Genomic DNA, 21,518 nt, shown 5'->3' with positions numbered 1-21,518 from the left:
TTGTCTTTCTGTACGTACTGCATGTATTAGCTGATGCGAACCAGTGTGTTATTCTGGATTGCACATTCTTTAAATTTCAATAGAACATCTGGCTTGCATCTATGTTACCCCAAAATAATACACTGTTTGATTGCAGATTTGGTTAGACTACTGGCATCGTTGGTGTTCTTTTTTTTTAGTTTCTTTGTAGTATTCTTGTGATTTAGTTATAGTTTAGAAAACAAAAAAGCAAAGATGAAGTAGTGAAAGTTACAGAGCAGTACATATTCAATTACTCTATTGTACAAACTGTGGTTGTGGTTATTCCTTGTAAATTAATGATTTTTCCTTTCTCTTCTTATCCTTAAAGCTCAAGCTATAAAAGCCAAAGGTCCTGTGACGATCCCATACCCTCTTTTCCAGTCACACGTTGAAGATCTTTATGTAGAAGGACTTCCAGAAGGAATTCCTTTTAGAAGACCATCTACGTATGGAATTCCTCGCCTTGAGAGGATATTACTGGCAAAGGAAAGGATTCGTTTTGTGATTAAGAAGTAAGACACTCTTTGGACTTTTGTCTTTGTTCTTATTTAGTGCATCTTTTTATACTGTTGTCAAATGTTTGTTAACCTCTAGGGCTCTGTTTTAATTAAATTTGAGTTATACATTGTTTTATTTACCATGTTTTAATGTGTCTGTGGACAGGGTTTTCTTCGTCATGCCCAGAGTTGGCTTCTGGAACATGAATATCTGCTCATGTGGTTGACTTATAGCTGTCATTCTTTTCTCCAATTTTCTGCTAAGTCTGCTAAAGAAAGGAATAAAGTATCAATGTATCAGCATAATATATATGTATATATTTTAAGATTTTATTTATTCATAGAGACACAGAGAGGCAGAAACATAGGCAGAGAGAGAAATAGGCTCCATTCAGGGAGCCCGACATGGGACTCTATCCTGGGTCTCTGGGATCACGACCTGGGCTGAAGGCAGGTGCTAAACTGCTGAGCCACCCGGGCTGCCCATATATCAGCATAATATTTTTTTAAAAAAGTAATATAGTACTTGTCATTAATGTGTCCTGTTTTTAGGGCTGAGGTTTTGTTTTGTTTTGTTTTATTTTGTTTTAAGATTTATTTATTTATTTGAGAGAGAGAGAGAGAAAATCTCAAACAGACTCCATGATGAGCATGGAGCCCGATGTGGGGCTCAATCTCGTGACCCTGAGATCACAACCTCAGCCAAAACCAAGAGATGGACCCTTAACTGACTGAGTGCCCCTCCCCCCCCACCAAGGCTCCCATAAATAGAGACTTTCTGCCATGGAAAGGATAGGGTAGTGGTTAGGAATACAGCAGTGAGGGACAAAAATCCTTGTTAGTCACCTTCATACAGGAATAGGCTTATCTCACCTGAGAAGGAGGTCAGGGGTAAGATGATTAAAACTGGTATGGAAGGCTCTGCTTTTATTCTCCAGATTCTTCCTTCTTTGGGCTGCTAGTTTCCTTAGACCAATTATGTGCCGGATGCAGAAATTCCTGGCCTCCCAGTCAGGCAGCTTATGGAGGAGAGCCCACAGCTACCTGTGTTTCTCTTGGAAGGTGGCCTTCCTCTTCTCCAGTTAGAATTCTGTCAAGTGCTTATTCCTCAACCAGTTATAGCCATGAGAGAGATAAACCATTATGGGTCTAGACCAAGCAATACTCAGGCCCAAGGGTGTTGCCATGAGTGTGCTTCTGCTGAAAGACATGCTTTCATTTGAAGTCTTGTGATTAGGAATGAATCTTCTGATTCTGTGTGCATATTATTATAACTGATTTTTGAACTTTTTTCTGACATATTTTGAACTATAAACAGTAAAGTAGGGGATCCCTGGGTGGCTCAGCGGTTTAGCGCCTGCCTTTGGTCCAGGGCGCGATCCTGGAGTCCCGGGATCGAGTCCCACGTCGGGCTCCTGGCATGGAGCCTGCTTCTCCCTCCTCCTGTGTCTCTGCCTCCCTCTCTCTCTCTCTATGTCCATCATAAATAAATAAATAAATCTTAAAAAAAAAAAAAAAAAGGCAGTAAAGTAGTGGAATGGGGCACCTGGGTGGCTCAATTGGATAAATATCTGACTCTTTTAAGTTTTGGCTCAGGTTGTCATCCCAGGGGCCTGAGATCAAGCCCCGCCTCGGGCTCTGCACAGAGTCTGCTTAAGATTCTCTCTTTCCCTCCCTCTTACCCCTGCCCCCATGTTCGCTCTCAAATAAATGTTTTTTAAAAAGTGGTAGAATAATAGTATTATCATTTGCAGAAGTATTCAACTTCATTACTTTGGGAACACTCTGGTGCTGCTGAAAAAAATGGAAATTTAACAACTGTTTTGATCAAAGATTACAACCAAGCATGCTTGCGTCTATACTGGTATTCAGTAAAGGGATGACAGCTTTTAAGATTTAACTAAGCATGAAAAAGACCCAAGAGGTATCTCAAGGTAATAAGTGAGTTGTCCTCCACAGAGAGAAGTCATTGCAAACAAATTATAGTTTCAAGATCTAGTAGGCTCATGAAATTGAATTGTCAACCAAATGGGCTTGTTCTAAAACCCTGACACTACCCAAGGATCATCAGTCAGCATCCGCCTTCCCCCATGCATTGATAAATTAATACGTTTATTGTTTTAAGAAAACTTGTGCTATCTATCATTTTATTGTGCTTTTAATATTAGAGGTTTTGAATTCATTTTTAAATAACAATATTTAAAGAAAATACAGAATTTATTTTATAAATTTGTTATATTTATATAGAACTTCTGTATATAAATTTTTTATATATAGCATTGCTTGTATTTGCTAACCTTGAAGGGTATAAAACTGTTTGGATGTTTAAATGTTTTTTGTTTTTTGTTTTTTTTTTTTTGGATGTTTAAATGTTAATGCAAATGTATTGTTGAATAACTTAGGCTGTGCACATCCTGTTTCAGGTCCTTTCAATATACTTATTTGTGACAGGCTCTCTTCCACATTGAGAGGGACTTCTAAAGTTTTTCCCTAATAGTTAATATGGTTATTCTTGATGTGTGTAAAGTATTTGATTGATTTAGAAGGGTAATTCTATAGAGCTTAGCATGTTTTATTTATAGCTCACTAATATTATTTAAATATTATGTATACACCCTTGATTTAATCCTGTGCTTATTTCCAACATTTTTGAGATGGTTGTTAATAGGGTCATGCTTATATCTGACCCAATTCCCACCCTTATCCACAACCCCCAACTATAGCTCATTACATCAAAATAGAATGATGGGATATATGTTAGTTTATGAAAATTCTGTGATCTAGAAATTATGTTTTCTGGGCAGTTTTGTATTACAAAAAAAAAAAAAAACCCAAAACGTGTAATCTGTCTTGCAGGTGTGTTAGTATTGAAGTATAATTAGGATTTTTATAACCAATTTATAGATGTCTTAAGGTGAGGTAGTCCTGAGTATAATGTAAAATTAAAGGATCTCATTGAAAATTTTTGTGGTTCACTTCTTTTGGTATATGCTTTTATAAGATATCTTTAGGTTGCAAAGTGAAGTGTTTCCATGAAGGACAAATGCTCCAAGACGTACCTTATGAAACAATTTGCAGTTATTGTTTGGTTTTATTACTCTCTTGAAATCTCCAGAAATAAGGGTTTAATTGTGCTTAAGAGTCCAGATTGTCTCTTCTTTTTAAAACTGGTCTTCATGACTGAATATCAAATAAGTACTAGTAGTTGCTACTTTTGCTAAATGTTGCCTGGTAAATCCTTAGTATTTTTTCTTACCTTACAGACATGAACTTCTGAATTCAACACGTGAAGACTTACAGCTTGATAAACCAGCTTCAGGAGGTAGGTCTCCAGTCTTGTTTCAAACTATGTGTCAAAGTGAGATCCCTGGCTAGCCCTGTTGGTAGAACATGTGACTCTCGATAGGGGTTGTGAGTTCGAGCCCTCCTTGGGCACAGAGATAACTTTTAAATAATGTGCAAAATCAGAACATTATATACAAGAAACACACAACATTGCAATACTATGCTTTCAAGAAGAATAAACTTACGTTCCTCCTAATAATTAACCGTAAGCATCACATCTCTGGGTAGGCGAAGAGAACTATACCTGTTCTACTTCTGAAATACAAAGTCTGGCACAGTGTAGCAGAGTGTTTTATCCACATCTGCGTTGGTCAATGGAATCCTCTCTCATCATCGTCCACAGGACATGAAAGGGTTCACTTTTTAGAGCACAGAGCCATGGGTATCATACTTATTTGTGAGATGTGAGATCTTAGGGTCATGAGTTCGAGCCCCATATTGGATATAGAGATTACTTAAATAAACTTTAAGAAAAATCATAATATTTACTTGGCCTAGTTTAGTGATGCTACCAGTTAGAGGCCGCCATTTTTATGTTTGTTGCTCTTACAGTGAAGGAAGAGTGGTACGCCAGAATCACAAAACTGCGGAAGATGGTAGATCAGCTTTTCTGCAAAAAATTTGGTAAGTCTGATTTCCTCCATGACTAAAGTATATTACAGAATAAGTTTTCTAAATTTTGCTTTAAGAAATTACAGTAAAAAAAAAAAATAAATTAAATACAGTGAGTTTCAGAAGAGCGTTCACCAATTCAGTCTTGTATAACCCCCCATGCTCATCACGTCATCGTCATGCGCCCGCTTTAATGCCCATCACCCTGTTACCCCGTCCCTCTACTCTCCCTCCCAGCAACCCTCAGGTTGTTTCCTATGATTAAGAGTCTCTGACGGTTTGTCTCCCTTTGATTTCATCTGGTTTTATTTTTACTTCTCTCTCCTTATGATTATGTTTAGTTTCTTAAATTTCACATATGAGTGAGATCATACAGTATTTGTCTTTCTCTGACTTATTTTACCAGCATAATACCCTCTAGTTCCATCCATGTCATTGCAAACGGCAAGATTTCATTTTTTTTGGTGGTAATACTCCATTTTATATATATACCACATCTTCTTTGTCCATTCATCTATTCATCTGTCCATTGACATCTGGGCTGTTTCCATAGTTTGTCTATTGTGGACATTGCTGCTGTAAACCGGGGTGCATGCGTCTCTTCAGTTACTATATTTGTATCTTGGGGCTAAATACCCAGTAGTGCAATTCCTGGGTCATACGGTAGCTCTATTTTGAACTTTTTGAGGAACCTCTATCCTGTTTTCTAGAGTGACTGCACCAGCTTGCATTCCCAGCAACAGTGCAAGAGGGTCCCCCTTTCTCTGCATCCTCTCACCCATAACTGTAGTTTCCTGACTTGTTAATATTAGCCATTCTGAGTGGTGTGTCACCTCCAGTTTTCTTTAATTGGTCAATATCCATCTGTAAATCATCAAGAGTTTTAGACCCATATCACAGGGGAGGAGAGAGTGGTGCAGTGGAAACTCGAGCTCTTTTCCTGAGTAACTCTGACCCGGCATTACTGATATAGCGCCCAGCACCTGGCAGTCGTCCTTTGTCTTTGGGCCCTGTAGGAGCACGTGGTGCGTCTCTTTGTCGGAAAGGGCCTGGGTTGCAGTCTGTCATTGGAGGTCTGGTCATCTGAAAACACAGTGTGAACCACCTGTTTTCCTCTCATTCCCTGGCCTTGCTGGCTCACATCCCTGAACACTTACCCACCCATACTTAGGTTTGGTTTGGCACTGCAACATCTTTTGTTACCAAGGTTCATGTTCCCCTGCTTTGCCCTGATTTTCAGTGCCCTGCAATGGGATTGGTTGTTTCAAACCTGGGTGACTCTTGGTTTCTTCCTGTGTCGGTGGCTGTCCTCCTTGCTCATGACCACACCTCCCTTCAGTTCAGTCTGGACAGCTTGGGGTGCCACCTGGCAGCTCGCTCCTGAGCCCTCTCGCTCTTTCCCTGCTGTGCTTTCTCAGCAGCTAATCCTTCCCATCTCACGTTGGGAACATAGTAGAGTCTGTACCCCACCCCCATTTATTCCCCCCACTTTTAAAAGATTATTTATTTATTTATTCATGAGAGGCACAGAAAGAGAGAGGCAGAGACATAGGCAGAGGGATAAGTAAGCTCCATGCAGTCAGCCTGATGGTGGGACTTGATTCTGGGATTCTAGGATTACCCCTGAGCTGAAGGAAGATGCTTAACTGCTGAGCCACCCAGGCGTCCCAGAGTCCCAATTTCCTGATGGCTTTTGCATTTAAGTTTCTAGCCCTGGACATTCCCAACTGACACTTGACCTTTCTTTTTCCTCCACCTGTTTTTTCATAAATTTTTTTTTTAATTTTTATTTATTTATGATAGTCACACACACACACACACACACACACACACACACACACACACACAGAGGCAGAGACATAGGCAGAGGGAGAAGCAGGCTCCATGCACCGGGAGCCTGACATGGGATTCGATCCTGGGTCTCCAGGATCTCGCCCTGGGCCAAAGTCAGGCGCTAAACCGCTGCACCACCCAGGGTTCCCTCCTCCACCTGTTTTGATATATCTGCAGATTTCACATGGCCTAATTAAGATTTTTGTCCCATCGCCCCCCCTCCTTGCAACATACTCCTTTACCCAACCATTGTGTAGCACCACCTGCCACTTTGTCCCAGCCAAAGCCCCACGAGGATCCTGGATTTCTCTTCTCAATTCTCACATGGCCTCCTGCTGACAGACTTTCTGCCCACCCCAAATCCAGGGTGGAAGAAAGGAGCCCTCTCGCTCCTTTCTTCTCTGCTGCTGTCTCTTGCTGTTGTCAAAGTTGGTGCCACAAAGCAGTCAGGTTTTTTTGTTTTTGTTTTTGTTTTTGTTTTTTGCAGCTAGGTTTTAATCTCATCAAAACATAAAATGGAGGCATTTCCATTCCCTCTTTTCTGTTCCATGGCCTCCCATTTTTCTTGGAATAAACTCCACAGTCCCTGATCATAGCCACCCTGCCTTTCTTCTGATACCACCTGGTTGACAGTCCCATTTACTCACTTGGTACCAGTTGTTACCGCCATCTACTTATCTTTTATTTTTCCAAGGTCACGTCCTTGGGAGTGTGCCCCTGCTATGACCTGAGATGTTTTTGTGCCTCTTCTTTTCGTTTACGTCTTAAATGTGGCCCCATTGGCCAGGTCTTTCCTGAGTTACCATCTACTGTTATACCCCTAAGCTCATTATATGTCATCACATTTTCTATCCTCATGCACTGAGGGTGGTCTTCTGCCTCCCATTACAACACCCATAGATAATGACAGCCAAGATCTTCTGTATCTTATCTGCTTCTAGAACTATGACTGGGGCTGGAGCAGGTACTGACCAAATCTCTGAATAGATAATGTCATGGAAGTGTGTGCTAACACCGTCAGGAACCACTGAGCCTTTCAGTCAGGTAGTGTACATTGGACCTCATTAAATTATGTCACCGAGTAGTCCAAAGGCAGTACAGGAGTGCCCCAGCTGTCCTCCACAGGGAAGGCTGCAGCAGAGGCCAGTGTGGGTGGCCCACGGGGGTTCTCACTGTTATGTGAGAGAAACCATTGGAGTTTCACCACAAAAAAGCCAAGTCTCCTGGGTGACAATTCTTATTTGCCCTGTGGTTTCCAGGGGGCAGTGCATGGCACTGGGTGTTAAAGCAGCTCTTAGGTGCATCTCAGGTGCCATCTTGGAACGTAGGTCACTGATCGCATGTTGTTGGCAGAATCTGTATGGATCATTTACCTGTAATGTTGACCTCAGATTAAAAGGCCTTGGGGAGAAGTCCGAAATTTTTTTTTAATCTTTTTTTTAAGTTTTTTTATTATTTATTTATTCATGATAGACAGAGAGAGAGAGAGAGAGGCAGAGGCAGAGAGAGAAGCAGGCTCCATGCCAGGAGCCCGACACACAGGACTTGATCCAGGGACTCCAGGATTGCGCCCTGGGCCAAAGGCAGGTGCAAGCCACCCAGGGATCCCCTGAGCCACCCAGGGATCCCCTGAGAAGTCCGAATTTTAAGTTTTTTCTCCTCATCCCTGTTCTGGACAACCCAGCGTGAATATAGGACCTTAGTGACATTAAACTACAAACATACTGCACATCATTCTTGCTTAAACCAGGTGTGGCAAACATACTTGCTGAATCTTGCAAAAGATGCCGTTCGTGGGGCTTTTGTACCTTTAAAAATGGGAATAAGTGGCCAACGTTAAAAAGCCAGGGACTGGGGCACCTGGGTGGCTCCACGGTTGAGCAGCTGCATTTGGCTCAGGTCGTGATCCTGGGATCCTGGGATGAAGTCCCGCATCAGGTTCCCCACAGGGAGCCTGCTTCTCCCTCTGCCTATGTCTCTGTGTCTCGTGAATAAATAAAATCTTATTTAAAAAAAAAAAAAAGACTTTAGTGACAAGTTCTCTCTTCTTGATATACCTGGTCAGAAATCAGCTAATGAGTAATAAACTTAGGTATCTTTACAGCTTTAAAGATCATTATATTTCCAAGGCATTTAATAAAATGAATCAAATCAAGAAGGTCATTCATCATTGGAAAAGCCACCATAGTGTCATTAGAGTCCAGGAGTATTTGCATGAGCAGGTTTAAACTTTGCCCTCATGTGTGGTTCTGGAAGTTGAGCTTGGGGGAAAATAGTCGGCCAAGCCAGCTGACTTGCCAAGCCATTGATGCTTGCCAAGCCAGCTGACTTGGCCTCATGGAAGGAAGAGGCTGTTGACAAGCCCTTATACCTCACCTAGAGTGGAGCTAGATTCTAACTCCCATAGATGAGAGGCTAGTTGAAAGCTGCATTCAAGGAATGCTTCTTTCTGAGAGTTGAGCACAGGGCCTGTCCCTCGCAGCTCCACACCTACTGTGGACATAGCTTCTGACTCTCCTATGTTAGAGGCTTGTTGGAAGCTGCCTGCAAGGAATGCTTGTTTCTCAGAGTGCAGTAGGCCACATTTCCCGCGAGTCTCCACATGTGCTTTTGATCTACGTTCTAAGGCACTCACTCACACGAAAAGTGGCCAACAGAAAAATGTTCTGGCCTTGTGTCAAAGCTAAGAAAATAGGTAAGAGCTTACACGTTGCTATGTCATAAACAGTGAAAAGTCTGGCTCTTTATTTTTAAGTTCTTAGGTGAGTCTAGGACAAGAGAGGGTTGCTGCTTTCTTTAAAGGTTCCCAAAAGGCAAAGAGGAACGCTTATGTTTTCTCTAAGTGTCGAACATAGTAAGTCTAGATGGTTCCGCTGATTCTGCAGAATACTCAGTTTTAGGCCTTAGGCCCCTCTGGACGCCTGGGCACCAGGTGCTGAGAATGAGTCAGAGCAGAAGGCAGTGGCCTTCCCCCAGGGGCTTTCATCCAGATGCAGGGAAAGGTGCATGGAGAAAAGGAAGTGGATACATAATATACAAGAGGGGTTATATAGTATGGGGACAAGAGGGGAATAGGGAGTCGGATCATTGTATTCTCTAAAGGAGGCCTCACTGGGGACCAGCTGATGCAATTGGCCTTCCCCCTCTCCTATAAATAACTTCTATCTTTGTTAGAGTTATGACCATATTCTTTTTTGCTCTATTTCCATGAGTAATTATTATTCTATCACATATCCTATCGTAGCGTAGATTTCTCCTGGGTGTGGTGTGGAAGGCTTTACCCTATTTCTTGAGGGAGTGGGTTCCTTTAAAGGTCAGAATCTTTATTACATATTGTGTGTGTGACTTCAAATACACATTCTTTACTTAGAGTGAAGAGATCCTGTGCTTGAGCCCTTCAGATTTGGTGCTAGTGAAACAAGTTAAATGGAAGGCCTCAGATCTTTCTTAGTGCTCTGTTCAAGTATGGTTTCAGAGCAGAGATTGGAAATTTCATTTTTTCACTTTAAAATTCTAGTTCTCCACAGATTCAAAAGTGGAAAGGCAGTGCAAAACATTCCCATGTACCCAGTTTTCAGAATCTTTGATCATTAAGATTTTTCCACACTGTTCATCTTTTCCTCTTTCTTCCCTTTGTAAGAGTGTTCTATAAAGCAAGTCACAGGTACCATGTTACTTATATTGTGTTCAGTATGCCTCCGTGAATAGTGTTTTCATTTTCTTACATGAGCACCATGTAGTCGTCACACCTCACACCATCAACTGTTTATCATTTACCTGAAAAGGACCTTTAAAGGTTTTGCTTTGGGACGCCTAGGTGGCTCAGTGGTTGAGTGACTGCCTTCGGCTCAGGCTGTGATCCCGGGGTTCTGGGATCGAGTCCATGTCAGGCTCCCCACAGGGAGCCTGCTTCTCTCTCTGCCTAGGTCTCTGCCTCTGTATCTCTCTCTGCGTCTCTCATGAATGAACGAATGAATGGGATGCCTGGGTGGCTCAGCAATTGAGCACCTGCCTTTGGCCCAGGGTGTGATCCTGGAGTCCTGGGATCAAGCCCCACATTGGGCTCCCTGCATGGAGCCTGCTTTTCTCTCTGCCTCTCTCTCTGTGTCTCTCATGAATAAAAAAATAAAATATTTTTAAAATAAATAAAACAAATAAAGGTTTTGCTTTGAATTTGGGTTTAAACAAGATTGGTGCATTAGCTTTGGTTGATATATTTCTTTTAATCTAAAGCAGTCTCTGCTTGCTATTTTTATTTCCCATTCCATGCATTCTTCGCAGAAGTTATTTCCTTTTAAAATGCCACACTCGTGTGGTTTAAGGGGTAAGGAACATTCATGTCATGGTTGCAATGTAAGTAAAGAATAGAGGGATCCCTGGGTGGCGCAGCGGTTTGGCGCCTGCCTTTGGCCCAGGGCGCGATCCTGGAGACCCGGGATCGAATCCCACATCAGGCTCCTGGTGCATGGAGCCTGCTTCTCCCTCGGCCTATGTCTCTGCCTCTCTCTCTCTCTCTCTGTGACTATCATAAGTAAATAAAAATTAAAAAAAAAAAAAAGAAAGGGGGTTACCCATTGCTCAGAACAGGGCAGAAGTTAAAATTAAAAAAAAAAAAAAAAAAGAATAGAGCCTGCAGTAACTTCGTGTGCAGGAGTCAGTTAACAGGATTATCACACTCACAGAACATGAAGCAGCAAAAGTCGGCCTCCAGATGCTTTGAAAAAGTAGTATCTAAATTAGATTTTTTATTCTCTGTGGTTGTTCTCTTATCCTTTTATTTCCTCCCAAAGATATTGAAGATTCTTTTGTAGGACCTTAGCGCTATTAAAAGATGGTCTTCAAATCCAAGGACAAACATTATATGGTCTCATTCATTTGGGGAATATAAAAAATAATGAAAGGGAATAAAGGGGAAAGGAGAGAAAATGAATGAAAATATCTGAGGGTGACAAAACATGAGAGATACTGAACTCTGGGAAATGAACAAGGGGTAATGGAAAGGAAGGTGGGTGAGGGGTTGGGGTGACTGGGTGACGGGCACTGAGGGGGGCACTTGGTGGATGAGCACTGGGTGTTAGGCTATTTGTTGCCAAATTGAACTTCAAATAAATAAATAAATAAACATATACATACATATATAAGAGGGTCTTCAAATCCGGAAACTCCCCTCCACCAGAAGTTAGCCTCTTGGTCATGGGGCATTCATTCTTGCCTTTGCTGTGCTGAATCTATTTCTATAGTTAGTGTGTATGTTTCCAGGGTTTACTTTGCTTTTCCGAAAGTTGACCACTACCTTTCTTTGGATTGTACTAAACGGTGATTTCAACAGAAACCTAATCTCCTGAATTGCTTTTCCTTTGTGAAGCGGAAGCCTTGGGGAGCACAGAGGCCAAAGCTGTACCTTACCAGAAATTTGAGGCACATCCTAATGACCTTTACGTGGAAGGACTACCTGAAAACATTCCTTTTAGAAGTCCCTCGTGGTATGGCATCCCAAGGCTGGAGAAAATCATACAAGTGGGCAATCGAATTAAATTTGTTATTAAAAGGTAAGATTATAATATCTGGAAACAAATTGTAATGCTGTCCTTAAGAAAAGATTAATTTCCTGCAAGTGGGTCTTTTGTTCCCTGCTCAGCTGGATTCACTCTCCATATTTAAAATTAGGTTATATTAGAGTTAGGTTCATGTGTTGAGCGAATGTTTATTTACTACCAGATACCAGATAGATAAAACTGGGTCCAACGGGATCTTTGTCCTTGGGAGGCATATTATATGAGATAAATGCAATAAGATGTTACCGGGTGCTTTGGTGGAGAAAGTGAGGGGTGGCAGGTTGATCGGTCAGCTGTGCATGAAGTAGTGTAAAGGGACTTCAAATACAGGAAATAATAAAAGTAGAGGAGGGATGGGTCACATAACTACACCATTCTTTGTGGAAGGAGTGATGCTCTGTGGGTATGGGAAGCCTGGCAGACGTGGGCATGGAGGAAGGCCTTTGGTACTGGACTATCAATGGAGTAATTAAAAGGTTTTAAAGCCAGTTTGTCTTAAAAGAATTGGGAGGGACGACTGGTTGGCTCAGTCGGTACCGTATATGACTCTCATATTGCGAGTTGAAGCCCCAAGTTGGGCATAGAGCTTACTTTAATAATAATACTAGTAATTTGGATTTGTATTTTAAAAGGATTCTTCTGCCTTGAGTTTGAAGGGTAGCAGAATAGGTGATATGGAGCCAGGGAGAGGGTGCAGAATACCCGTCTTTAATACAGAAGGGTATTTATTAAAGGGGTAGGGGTAGAATGGGTAGCTGTCTGTGGCTTACTCATTGGGGTTCTTGCCTTTGTCACTGGGTCTCACTGTACAAGGGAGAGGGAACTTTAGGACAACAGGACCAGATATTACAGGTATTATGGTGGAGTTCATCTGATTTTAGAAATATTCGAACTGTTTTGGGTGAAATGGCGACTGTTTCTGTGTAGTTGAGCTTCAGATGCTTTTGAGGACATACAGATCTGAACCTGAATCTGTGAAAATTACTATTTTCAAAATAATCAAGTCCTCAAACTGATTTTTACCCCACTGGGTATAAAGGCAGAATGAACCATATTGGAAATTATTGGCAGTGCACAGCTGTGTGAGGAAGGCCTATAAAGCATTCCCTGCCTGCTCTCTTAATAATCTCACCCACCTTTTTGCAGACCAGAACTTCTGACCCACAGTACTACTGAAGTCACTCAGCCAAGAACGAATACACCAGGTAAGATAGTTATGAATTCCTTTTTAAAAGCTTAGATCAGTGTGTGTTAACCTTTTTGACAGTCTTATTTTAAAGGGACAGAGCGGGATCCCTGGGTGGCGCAGCGGTTTGGCGCCTGCCTTTGGCCCAGGGTGCGATCCTGGAGACCCGGGATCGAATCCCACGTCGGGCTCCCGGTGCATGGAGCCTGCTTCTCCCTCTGCCTGTGTCTCTGCCTCTCTCTCTCTATCTGTGTGTGACTATCATAAATAAATAAAAATTTATAAAAAAAATAAAAAAATAAATAAAGGGACAGAGCTCATCTTTTCTCCCTTCCCCTTCAAAATCATATGTTGACATTCAGTGCAGGCACGCCTTGATTTATCAGTACACACCCAGGTAATTTTGGGAAAGCTCAGACTTTGAATGTAAATATATATATTTTTTAATTTTATTTGTTAAAAAAATTTTTTTATTTGTGAGATACACACAGAGAGAAGCAGAGAGAGAAGCAGGCTCCCTTCGGGGATCCTAATGTGGGACTTGATCCCAGAACCCCAGGATCATGCCCTGAGCCAAAGGTAGACTTTCAACCACTGAGCAACCCAAGTGCACCTCAGGCTTTGAATTTAGATCAGTGATGTTCAGTAGAAATATAACGTGCATCACAAATGCAAGCCACATGTGTCAGTTTTAATTTTCCAGTAGCTAAATCAGTGTTTCAACCTGTAATCGATTGAAATAAACAAATGATGAGGTAAAACTCTTGTGCAAGTTTTATCCTTAGAGTACATCTCACTTCAACAAACCACATTTCAAGTGCTTGGTTCAGCCCCCACATGGGGCTAATGTGGCCTACCAGGCAGATTGAGACCTTAATCTTTATTCACGCATCCCCTGTTTTTTTTTTTTTTTTTTTTTTTAATAACAAACACTGTAATTCCAGCAGCTGCAGTGACCTCATAGCCCAGTAGAACTGTGAGGTCTCAGTCTCAGTTGTGTGAATGAATGGTTTTATTTTCTTCAAAGAACTATAAGTCTGCCTTTATTTCTTTGCCATTTTTTTGTTTACCATGCATGTCAGAAAAAGTGACCACTGCTTGCCTGTATTCTATAGCATTACAGAAAATAGCACCCCCTACAGAACTAGGTGGTGTTTCTGAATTCACACAGTTAATTGTTCTTACAAATATTGTAGCAAAATGGTATACAAGGTGTCTATACTTAATACTGATCCTTCAGTTCTGAGGGTGCTTGTGGGCAGCTGGCGAGGGTCAGCCAATAAGCCAATGAGATTATAAAATCGTTTGTGTTGGGACACCTGGGTGGCTCAGCAGTTAAGCATCTGCCTTCGGCTCAAGTTGTGATCCCAGAGATCAGGATCAAGTCCCACATCAGGATCCCTGCTTCTCCCTCCGCCTGTGTCTCTGTCTCTGTCTCTCTCATGAATAAATGAATAAAATTTTTTAAAAAAATTGTGTTTATACTGGCATACAAAGTGGTTCAGAAACATGGTACAAGGGAAACAGAATTCTCCTGTGCCAGGAATCCTGCTGGGTAAATGGCATGATCAATGAGCATCAGAAGCCACACAGCGACCTTCTTAATGTGCTTTTGACTTAGGCAAAGAAACAATATTGGTAATAAAGACAGAATGACCTAGGCTTTGTTGAGAGAAGTGATAGAGAATTCTCAAAAGTGGAATGGGGTTATCCTGGATTAGTGGGATTATGATGAAAATCTCCTTATGGGTCTTAATTTCTCAAGAGAGAAGTCAAATTCAAGGTTGTGATTAATGTGATCACTACTACGTAACTCTTTTTTTTTTTTTTTTTTACGATTTTAATTAATTAATTAATTCATTCAGAGAGACACAGGGAGAGAGAGGCAGAGACAGGCAGAGGGAGAAGCAGGCTCCATGCAGGGAGCCTGATGTGGGACTTGATCCCAGGTCTCCAGGATCAGGCCCTGGGCTGAAGGTGGCGCTAAACTGCTGAGCCACCTGTGCTGCCCACTACTGAGTAATTCTGTTAGTGAATACAAACCTGAGAGTGGTAAAGATGTTCCTGGCACTAGATTTAGGTGTCCTGTTTTTAGCTGTACTTGATCTGTTGTCTTCTAGCATAGATACTTGAAAAGCCTGTCATTGGGGCACCTGGGTGACTCAGTCGGGTTGGGTGTCTGCCTCCAGCTCTGGTTGTGATCCCGGAATCCTGGGATTGAGCTCTGCGTCAGGCTCCCTGCTCAGCGGGAAGCTTTGTTTCTTCCTCTTCGTCTGCCTCTACCTGCAGCTCCCCCTGCTTGTGCGCTCTCTCTCTTTCTGTCAAATAAATAAAATCTGAAAGGAAGGAAGAAGGAAGGAAGGAAGGAGGGAGGGAGGGAAGGAAGGAAGGGAGGAAGGGAGGAAAGGGAGGAAGGAAGGAAGGAAGAAAGGGAAAGAAGAAAGAAAGAAAGAAAGAAAGAAAGAAAGAAAGAAAGAAAGAAAGAAAGAAAGAAAGAAGGAAGGAAGGAAGGAAGGAAGGAAGGAAGGAAAGAAAGAAGAAAAGCCTGTCATCAAAAAACCCTCAATGTTTTTTTTTTTTTTTTTTTTTTTTTTTATTTAATGACAGTCACACACAGAGAGAGAGAGGCAGAGACACAGGCAGAGGGAGAAGCAGGCTCCATGCACCGGGAGCCCGATGTGGGACTCGATCCCGGGTCTCCAGGATCACGCCCTGGGCCAAAGGCAGGCGCTAAACCGCTGCGCCACCCAGGGATCCCACCCTCAATGTTTTAAATCAGTAACGATACTTAGCCTTCCACCATTCCTAGGAGACCTTGGCAAGAATTAAAGTTGTCATTCTTCATTCCAACAAAATGTTTATCCGGTCTGCCAGTGAACCAGGCATTCAGCTTTCACTGGGCCAATTCCTGTCAACCTGTGTGACAAAAGTTAGTTATGCCATTAGGTCTACTTGATTCTTGGCATGACATGAGATTTGATAAAAGCTGTACACTTAAACATACTGTCGGGGAAAAAAAAAAACATACTGTCAGGCACTTTGCCCTCAATTTTGGGGAAGATACACAAATGTCACATGGAAGGAAGTCTTGGAGTTAACCAGGTGATTGCTGTTTGCAGGGGCAGAATCGGGATAGTTACTTACGTCCTGGGATTAGTGCAGAGATGGTTTTCTGTTAGTCAGCAGATACCAACCATCCTAGGAGTTGTAGCATAGGGCAGAAATTAGACAAGTGAACAGAAGCTCTTGACTTGGAGGAAGGGAGTCTTGATGTTTTTATAGTAATAATTCAAATCTGGTCTTTACCAGACTTAACTTCTTCCAGCTGAACAGTTGAGCCACACAATATTAAATCTTTGAGATGCTAGGTTTTCTTTTAGAGCAACTCTTTTTTAAAGTATTTCTACAGCAAAAGTAAACAGTGTGTTGTGAGATTTTCCGAAGCCACAGTGTCCCCAGCATTTCCCACTGCCTTCATCCACAAACACAGATGACATCCACACAGAGTGATCCTTGAGCTCCCCCCCTCCCCTGCTCTCCTCTCTTTGTCCAGCCCCTTCCCTCAAAGCCCCCTCCCCTTACCCCCCAGGCCTCCAGCCACAGCTCCACTAAACAAGTCCTGAGTGTCTTCCTTTAAGTCAGTGACATCCTACGTGTCTTCTGCAGTGGCTCATTTTCGCTTTATCTAAAAGGAGATAGTTGTCTTCTAAATAAGGGGAATGAAATAAGCCAGATTATAGATGTGAATAGTGTCAAGTAAGCCCTCTCTGATCATCTGAACACGTATCTCTCCCGTATTTTTTCTGTAATGAGTGAAGTTGTGCTTTCTGTGGGCTTCTGGCCACACATCAGTTTGATAAGACAGGGAACGCCTATATAGAGAGCAAATACAATTGAGGCTGTTCTGTGAAGCTGGTGTAGGATGCCAAATCCCTGACACAGCTGCTTCTCTCTGTCCTGACGGCATTCTGTGCTACACCTCCAGGGCGGAATGCTCAAAGACCACTCACAAAGAGTGCGCTTATGAACAGTTTCCTCATTCACAATTTTTTCCCCCTCATTCACAATATTAATTGAAATTTGCCTATGTCTTCCTGAAGTTCTGATATTTGATAGTGCAGGGAATCCTCCTCTTTAAGACCCAAAGATTTTGTTTCTTTCTTTTTTATTTTTATTTTTTTAATTTATTTATGATAGTTAGAGAGAGAGAGAGGCAGAAACATAGGCAGAGGGAGAAGCAGGCTCCATGCACCAGGAGCCCGAATTGGGATTCGATCCCGGGTCTCCAGGATCATGCCCTGGGCCAAAGGCAGGTGCTAAACCGCTGCACCACCCAGGGATCCCCTCTTTTTTATTTTATTTTTTTTAAGATTTTATTTATTCATGAGAGACAGAGAGAGGCAGAGATATAGGCAGAGGGAGAAGCAGGCTGTGGGGAGCCTGGTGTGAGACTCGATCCTAGGACCCCAGGATCATGCCCTGAGCCGAAGTCAGATGCTTAATCACTGAGCCACCCAGGTGCGCCCCAAAGGTTTTGTTTCTAAGAAGTCAAATTCAGAGCATCACTGGTTTGTACATCCCAAATGATTACGATGTTGTATGTCAGATATAGCTGAATCTTTTAAAAAACCACCTCACTGGGAGAGATGCCTATGTGTCTCAGTGGTTGAGCGTCTGCCTTTGGCTCAGGGTGTGATCCTGGAGTCCCGTGATTGAGTCCCACACCAGGCTCCCTGCATGGAACCTACTTCTCCCTCTGCCTGTCTCTGCCTCTCTCTATGTGTGCCTCTCATGAATAAATAAATAAAATCTTTTTTAAAAAAAAGGCAAAACAAAACAGCCTCACTGGGAAATCCAGCCTAATTTTGTGTCACCACCAGGAAGGAACATTGTTAATTACATTTATTTCTGCTTTCCAGTCAAAGAAGACTGGAATGTCAGAATTACCAAGCTACGGAAACAAGTGGAAGAGATTTTTAATTTGAAATTCGGTAAGTAAGACCTAGTGATTATGTCTTAGTTTAGAAACCTGAATGAGAGGCAGTGTTCTGAATGAATTCTAACAGTTCGGGCCTATGAAAGTAAGTTCCCCAAAACTGGGTTTTCATTTATTTCTGCTACCAAATTTGCTACTTAACCTGAGCCAAGTTACTTTATTGCTCTCAGGTTAGGTTTTCTGGGATGTCCAAATGGGAGAGGAAGGGAGGAGTTGGGGGAAGGCTTGGTTCCACTGTACACTTCGAATCTGGCTAACACCGCACATACAGCAAATAGGTTTCATCGTTTGTTTCAACGTAGATTTGTTGACAGCGGTTTCCTGGAGCGCTGTCTTGAGGAGGATTCTGAGGAGATTCAGCAAGAGTGTTTCAGTTGATTGGGTGTGTCTATCATGGAAAAGGAAGTAAGGAGTGGGAGTGATAGCAATTTCCCCGGGGCCTTCCCATCCATCATTATTAAAAGGTGTTAACGTTTTGTGTCCCAGATATGGAATCTGGAAACTTTGCCTCTGATCTCTCTAACTTGATGAATTCCACTTAGGTGCACCATATGCAACTCATATCTTTCAACAGCAAACTTGGCTCTTTCAGTATGCCTTGGCCCATAGTTTATTTCTGCCCAGAGCACAGAGATCATTTTGACTAGTAATAGAACTATCCTTTGGATTTCCTTAAGTGTTAAAATGTTCTTTTTCAAATTACTCATTTTTTAGGCCTGTTCATCAGTTTTGCACAATATACTATGCAAAATGCTTCTAATAATTGAATCGAGACTCCCTTTAAAAAAAAATACTGAATGGATATCGCTAGATGATAGGGAATCTTTGCATAACACATTTGAGAATGCCGGGACGTTAACTTACTCTGGTGATCATTTTGCTATTTATGCAAATACCAAAGCATTATGCTATATACCTGAAACTAATGTAATGTTATATGTCAACTATACCTTGATAAAGTGAAAAATTTTTAAAAAGAATGCGGACAAAAATAAAAGAATGTCTCTTAACATTTTACCTTACATGTGTTATATTTTCTTAACCTGCAGCTCAAGCTCTTGGACTCACAGAGGCGGTGAAGGTTCCATACCCTGTGTTTGAATCAAACCCTGAGTTCCTTTATGTAGAAGGCTTGCCAGAAGGCATTCCCTTCCGAAGCCCTACCTGGTTTGGAATCCCACGGCTTGAAAGAATTGTCCGTGGGAGTAATAAAATCAAGTTTGTTGTTAAAAAGTAAGTTTAATTTGCCCATGTAGTCATTTCTGGAATCAAAACAGTAAAGTTTTCTTTCTATTTGCAGTTTTTCCTAGCTGTACGCAATAGCTAAGGCTTTGTAGACTGTGATGGGAAGCACAGCTCTGAGCTTAAAATCCTTTAACCTGTGTAGATTTTCTTCTTCCATACAAGGAGAAGGGTGACCCCTCTGCCTTACAGGGGTGATGTTCACCTTGGTCACAGGTACTGTGTTGACTCTTAACATTTCTCAGTAATTGAGTGAAGGATGAAGACGCAGATCTGTATCTCTTCCAGTATTCCTGAGGCAGCTCGTGGACAGCTGAGTTTCAGTGCTTGTGTTTCTTATTTACACATCTGCAGGATTTCCATGCTTGCAGAAACTAAACTAGTGTTCTTTAATTTTCATTTCATGGAAGAAGTCATTTACTCTTCAAATTCATGTAGCACATTATGGTGGGAGGGAAAAGTGAGAGTTGTTTTTATCCATAACGACAGAATGCATTGTCGCATTATGAATAATAGCATTTATAAAAAAAAAAAATCACTGCTTGTGATAATGTTTACTAGCTGTGAAGATCAACAGTATGGTGGCTATTGTAACATTTCTTGGTTTTCTTTATAGACCTGAACTAGTTATTTCCTACCTGCCTCCTGGAATGGCTAGTAAAATAAACACTAAAGGTAAGAGAACATATATGCTTTGTTACACCTCTGTGCATTAAAACATTCTTTATCGTCATTACCTAAATCACACTGAATCATGTGCTCGTGTCTTTTGGGGGCTTTCAGTTTATTTCTTGGCTTTTTAAGGTATTTTATATATATAATAGGCTCTCCTCCCCCTTTTGAAACATTTCATGAAAATTTCATGTTTGCAATCCTCCTTCATTCATGTTTCCACATCTATGTTTGAGACTCAGGTAGAGGATTACACTACCACTTTAATTCTTCAGGTTTCTTTGAAAAGACCCAAACTGTATGAATTTTAATACTCTGCTTTTATAAAGCATCTTCTTCTGGGTTTTTGTTTTGTTTTTTACAATATGCAGAAGTGATCACATGCTTCTTTTATAGCCTTGCAGTCCCCGAAAAGACCACGGAGTCCTGGGAGCAATTCAAAAGTTCCTGAAATTGAGGTCACTGTGGAAGGTAAGGCCACTCTGGGTAGGCTTCTGATGATTCTCCCAATTCACTGACAGTGTCCATCAATTCTTCAGTTTACTGTTTGTTTTTATGCAAATGAATTTTTGCAAAACTGGACTTACATGTGAAGAGCTACCTATGATAAAACTAAATTTCTGAATCTTTCTGATTGAAACTTTCACAGTAGTCCACATGATGTTCCTGTAGAACATGGTAATCTGCTTGCAGGAAGATCACTAAAATTTTTTTTTTCTAATAAATTAAGGGTGCAGAGAGGAACATGTGCAATTCTCTCTCTCCCTCTCTCTTTTGAGGTGAGAGGGCAGAAGGAGAGAGAGAATCCCAAGCAGGCTCCATGCCGGGTGTGGAACCCAGTGCCAGGCTCCATTTCACAACCCTGAGGTCATGACCTGAGCCGAAATTGAGTTAGAGGCTTGCCAGATGAGCCACTCAGGTGCCCCTCCTATTCTTTTCAGTAAAGTGTTGAAGGGTGGTTTAAATGGCAGTTCCTTGGATTAAACTAGTTCCTACTACATCTTCAGGTTAATACCCTCTCCACTTGCATGGGGTCTGGAAATTTCATCTTTTCAGGTTCACAGTATTAAAGTACTTTGCACAGTGTAGTTGATTCTCAGCCTACTGTTGGTATGGATATCATCTTCCATCTCTTCAGTTCACTCAGGAAAAAAGGATTAGGATAATTCTTTGTTATCATTAGGATAATTCATTGTTAATTAAGATAATTCTTTGTTATCACATAACTTCAAGTTTTATATTGATGGTTTACAGTACTGGTACTAAGTGGAAACTTAGTCCCCTTTTATTTTTATTTTTATTTTTTTTTAATTTTTATTTATTTATGATAGTCACACAGAGAGAGAGAGAGAGAGAGAGAGGCAGAGACATAGGCAGAGGGAGAAGCAGGCTCCATGCACCGGGAGCCCGACGTGGGATTCGATCCCGGGTCTCCAGGATCGCGCCCTGGGCCAAAGGCAGGCGCTAAACCACTGCGCCACCCAGGGATCCCTAGTCCCCTTTTAGTTATCTTGAGGGCATCTGGCTGGCTCAGTCAGTAGAGCATACAATTCTGTGTG

General features: G+C 41.7%; 1 protein-coding gene across 14 annotated transcripts in view; it reads left to right on the top strand.

Moving 5' to 3' along the window:
* The window catches only part of GTF2I (general transcription factor IIi), a 114,065-nt gene that overhangs the window by 76,009 nt on the left and 16,538 nt on the right, over positions 1 to 21,518 (top strand). For all 14 annotated transcript variants that reach the window (XM_025425772.3, XM_049111050.1, XM_025425768.3 and 11 more), the window contains 9 exons: positions 350 to 533; positions 3,782 to 3,840; positions 4,416 to 4,487; positions 11,674 to 11,857; positions 13,010 to 13,068; positions 17,969 to 18,040; positions 19,095 to 19,278; positions 19,904 to 19,962; positions 20,356 to 20,430. In XM_025425772.3, the coding sequence (XP_025281557.1) occupies positions 350 to 533; positions 3,782 to 3,840; positions 4,416 to 4,487; positions 11,674 to 11,857; positions 13,010 to 13,068; positions 17,969 to 18,040; positions 19,095 to 19,278; positions 19,904 to 19,962; positions 20,356 to 20,430 (948 nt within the window). The remainder of the gene's footprint in view (positions 1 to 349; positions 534 to 3,781; positions 3,841 to 4,415; positions 4,488 to 11,673; positions 11,858 to 13,009; positions 13,069 to 17,968; positions 18,041 to 19,094; positions 19,279 to 19,903; positions 19,963 to 20,355; positions 20,431 to 21,518) is intronic.

The sequence above is a fragment of the Canis lupus genome, chromosome 6, assembly GCF_003254725.2.
Source record: "Canis lupus dingo isolate Sandy chromosome 6, ASM325472v2, whole genome shotgun sequence".
Classification (NCBI taxonomy): Eukaryota; Metazoa; Chordata; class Mammalia; order Carnivora; family Canidae; genus Canis; species Canis lupus.
This window is presented reverse-complemented; position numbering and strand designations above follow the sequence as displayed.